Raw genomic sequence first — 4752 nt, forward strand, 5'->3', positions numbered from 1 at the left:
GTGCGGAGGCCCCGGCGCCCAGAGACAGGCCTGGCAGGCGGGCGGGAGCGGCAAGCGTCCCCCTTGTAGTCGCCCCGTCCCCGGACTGGCCCACTGTCCTGTGTCCCGCGTCCTTCGTTAAGCAGAAGAAGTTCGTAGTTAATTATATCATGACTGTTCTTGTCTGTGTACAGTTTTTAGAACATTAAGAAGGCTTTGTTTGCTTTACCTGTCAAGGAAACGAGATCCCTGGCGGGCGGGCAGGTGGGCGGGCCGGCGGGCGGGTTCCGAGAATTTTCCTTTTCTACGTGAAGCGTGCCCCGGAACGAGGCAGTTGGCAAACTTCTCAGGACAATGAATACTTCCCGTTTTCTTTCCACGCCACACAGTGCATTGTTTTTCTACCTGCTTGTCTTATTTTTAGAATAATTTAGAAAAATAAAACAAAGGCTGTCCCCCTGCCCTCCCCCAACTTTGGCATGAGCCCCCCCCCCCCCAAATCTACATGAAGTCATCGCTGCAGAGCATCTCTGAGGACGCCCATCGTGCTCGCCATGCCGGCTGGCGACACTGACCCGCTGGTGGCAGGCTGGCCGCTCCGCCTGCCCGAGGCTGTCCTGCTGATGTGGTAGGCTAGCAATATTTTGGTTAAAATCATGTTTGTGACTGTAACCATTTGTATGAATTATTTTAAAGAAATAAAAATCCCAGAAAGAACTACCAGCCTCACATTTGCTTCGGTGGCTCAGTGGCTGTGTCCCATGGGGACCTTGGTGCACCTGCCCCCATCTGACCTGGGAGACCTACCGTTCCTCCCACCTGACCTAGGAGACGTGCCGTCCCCTCATCTGACTGGGAGACGATATGTCCCCCCTTCTTGCTCTGGAGATGCACTATCAGCCCGCCTGCCTTGGCATCTCTCAGGGCAGACCTGGGGCTTCTAGCGTGGAAGCTTTGTCTGAAGTGACTCCACAGGGTCCTCTTGTCTCCAGACCGTGGCCGCTGGGCCGTCTGGCTGGTGCCCGTGGGAGCATGCCTCTCTGGGACTCTCCTCCCTGGGCAGAAAGCAGGCTACAGACGGATGAAGAAAATGATGCTGGAGTCTCATCCTTGGAAACCAGCACACTGCTGGCCGCCACCGTGCTGGGCCGAGGGTCCCCATGCTGTCACTTTTAAGGCAGGAGCCCTGGAGGTGGGTTAAGGGCTTACTATAAAGGTCAGTGGTTCAAACCCACCAGCTGCTCTTCAGGAGACTGTGATGTGGCAGTCGATTTCCATAAAGATTCTAGTCTCAGAGACTGTCATGCAGGGTTGCTAGGAGTCGGGACCCACTAGACGGCAGTGGATTTGGGTCTAAATGGAGGCAGACTGCTACGGTCCCTCCAGAGGAGCAGGTGGTGGATGAGCTGTCCCAGCTCCTGCCTGCCGAGAGAGTGCTTGGTCCTCAGTGTGAGGCACAAGGGCAAACCGACCCATGCACTGACATCCACGTCCTTGTGACCCTATAGACCAGGGAGCGCTTGTGGGTTTGAACCACCCACCTTACTGTGAGCTGTCCAGCACAGGCATAGAGGGACTAGGATTTACAACACAGATTTTGGGAGAGGACACAATTCAATCCATAGCAAGGTTTAAATAGTCGCAGGGTTCTGGTCTCAGGTGAGCCTGTTAGACTGGCCAGTTGAAAGAATAGAGTTCTCATCTGCAGTTTTCTCCTGTTCTAACTGTGATCATCTGTTGTGCCCCTAGTTTGGTCAGTGGTGGTTAGCTGGGCACCATCTAATTCTTCCGGTCTCAGAGTAGTTGAAGTCGTGGGTTGTGCCCGCCGACAGCCTTGTAGACTGGTTCTTCTCTGTGATTTTGATTACCTTTGTGTACTTTTGTTGCTCATGACAAGCAGAGACCTATAGTTTTTTGTATCTTAGGTGGCTACTTGCATGTTTAAGGCCCCGGATGCCACCAACTTCACTAAGATGCAGAACATGAACTTTGAGAGTGGCATGGCAGAGAACTGGGTTGGCCCATGAGACGACGATTCTAAGCTTGCAAACCTACAAAACTGGTTTTGGAAGGTGTTGAGCTATGTCTGAGAAGTTTTTGTCGCGTCTTCAATGAGTTGTGTCGAATATGTGCCTGCTCTCCGGTTGCTTTCAAGATCTTCTCTTTACTGGGTGCTTGGCTCCTTCACTTTAACATTGTAAGCACTTTTATTTCTCATGTCCAGCAGTTATTACAATTCCTGAATTGGCAAATTTATGTCTAATCAATTCTGGAAAGTTCTCAGCCATTCTGTCTCCAACTACTGTCCCCCTTTATGGATTCATTTTTCCTTCTTCTCTTCCTACCCGGTTCTGAACTTCTCATTTCCCATCCCTGGGTCTCTGGTGCCTTGTTCTGATGCCCTCACACTTACCCTCCACACCACGGCCCCCTTCACCTCCGTGTGTTCTGTTCTGTGGAACCCTCAGTACAGGCAGATGGGGAGGCAGGGCAGACCACTGCACAACAGCAAATGGCTCAGTGAAGCGCCTCATGGGAGGTTATTTTGGTTTTCAAGTTGTCCAAGTCGTCTAGTGCTGCGAGAACAGAAACATCACAGGTGGATGGCATGGACAAACAGAAATGTGTCCTCTCACAGTTTAGGAAGGTAGAGGTCTGAATTGGGGGGTGCCAACTCTAGAGGAAGCTGTCTCTCTGTGGGTTCTGAGTGAAGGTTCCTGTTCTCTGGCTCCACTCACAGCTCTTTGTCCTTGGTGGTGGTAGGAGCCTTTGATCTCTGCTCCCTTGGTCAGTTTCTTAGTTCTCAAAAGAAATTGACTCAGGATACAACCTCATCTGGTAGATTGCATCCTGCCTCATTAGCATGTTGTTAACTGCCCTTGACTCTGTTCTAATTTACCTGTAGAGGGTCTCTAAGAACAGCTGGTAGATTTGAACAGCTGACCTTGTGCTGATTATCAGTCCAGTGCTGATCCTACCACGCCACACCAGGGCTCACTGAACATCATGTTGTTGTTGTTGTTGTTAAATGCTGTTGAGTCCTTTCTGACTCAGAACAACCCTGGAGTGGCTGGTGAGTTTGAACTGCCAACCTTGCTGTTCAAAACGACCTTGCAGTTCACTGCTTATCCTGCAGAGCCACACACCAGGACTCAGAGATGAGTATTTGCAACTCATAGGAGAATTGCATCCAATCACCAAATGGAGGATAATTATCTGATATTGAAAATCAGGTGCCAAGCAAGCTGACACATGTTTTAAGGGGTGTGATACAATTCAATGTATCACACCAGTGCGCCTGAAAGTTCGTGTTTGCGCTGTACTGTAGTTAGTGAAGTGTACAGTAATGTTAGGGAAACGGTTATAAACGAGTGTGAGAGTGCTTAAAACAGGATACACAAATATGAAGTGATCACATGATGTGTCGGTCCACAGAGGGCTGGGTTTGCTTCTGGTGGCTGTCAGCCCCTTGGGCCAAGGGCACATGCTGCACGGGAATGTTCCCCAGTGTGTGGGCCCCCCTGTCACTCTCTCATCTTCCATCTCAGCTCTGTGCATAGTTCCCCCGCTCCCACACCACACTCTCTGCCCGCAGCCATTGACCCCAGGTCATACACACACACAGAGAAACGCAACGCTCTCTCCTCCTAATTTTGGGGAAGGACACCCTGCTCATTCCCCCAAATTAGCCACTTCCCAGCACCACCTGGACACCATCCTCGGGAAGCACCCCTGGCTGGCCCTACCTACCGAAGGACCCAACTCCCACCTTGCCACCTGCTGATGTAGAGGAGGGGTGTTTGGGTCCCTGGTCTGTGAGACCATTAGTAGACAGGCTGCAGGCTGTCATACTCGGCTGGACAGAGGTCTGTTGGGTGAGGGCCTGTTATGGACTTGGGACTGGCCCCTTGTCATTGCAGCCCAGATTTGGGGCTCCAGAGGATAGGACAAGCCCTCCCTGGCATCAGCTCTGGCCTAAGCGGAGGGCAACGCTTCACTGCACAGACTGAGTTCAGGCCTTGGCATATGGGCAGGCTGACCCCCATGCCCATCTTTGCCTGCTCATCTCAGGATGCACCAGGAGAGCATGCGCTGTGGTTGAGGGCCACTCCTGCTGGACGGTGCTTTTTCTCAGAGCTGACCTAACAGAAGTACCACAAACGGGTGGCTGCAAGGACTGGAATTTATATCCTCTCAGATCTCTGTTAGGTGCTGTCTCATCAGTTCCAACTCATAATGACCCCTCGGGCACCAAAAGGAAACATGGCCCAGTCCTCCGTCATCCTCACAACTGTTGTGCCCATCGCTGCCGCCACTGTATCAGTCCATCTTGTTGGGAGGTCCACCTCTTTTTCACTGACCCTCCACTCACCAGGGACTGAACTCTCCTGAGAACATGTCTAAAGTACATAAGACATCTCACTTCTAAGGAGCATTCTGGCTGCACTTCTAAGACAGATTAATTTGTTCTTCTGGCATTCCATGGTGGAGTTCATATTCTGTGCCAACACCACAGCCCAAATGGATCAATTCTTCTAAACTCTTCTTTAGTCGTTATCCAGCTTTTGAGCCACCTATGAGGTGAAGGAGCTCTGGTAGCGTAATGGTTACGAATCGGGCTGCGAACCGCAAGGTCAGCAGTTCGAAACTCCCAGCTGTTCTGTGGGAGAAAGATGAAGCTTTCTGCTCCCGTAAAGATTTACAGCCTCGGAAACCCTGTACAAAGTTGCTATGAGTCGGAACCGACTCCATGGCACATAACAACAACAACAA

General features: G+C 51.3%; 1 protein-coding gene across 1 annotated transcript in view; it reads left to right on the top strand.

Moving 5' to 3' along the window:
• The first annotated feature begins 533 nt into the window (after window positions 1–533).
• LOC102830435 (spondin-2-like) overlaps window positions 534–4752 on the top strand; it is a 121871-nt gene continuing 117652 nt past the window's right edge. The window contains exons 1-3 of the mRNA XM_006874132.1: window positions 534–607; window positions 955–1171; window positions 1905–1994. Of these exons, the coding sequence (XP_006874194.1) occupies window positions 534–607; window positions 955–1171; window positions 1905–1994 (381 nt within the window). The remainder of the gene's footprint in view (window positions 608–954; window positions 1172–1904; window positions 1995–4752) is intronic.

The sequence above is a fragment of the Chrysochloris asiatica genome, unplaced genomic scaffold (assembly GCF_000296735.1).
Source record: "Chrysochloris asiatica unplaced genomic scaffold, ChrAsi1.0 scaffold00262, whole genome shotgun sequence".
NCBI classification, from domain to species: domain Eukaryota; kingdom Metazoa; phylum Chordata; class Mammalia; order Afrosoricida; family Chrysochloridae; genus Chrysochloris; species Chrysochloris asiatica.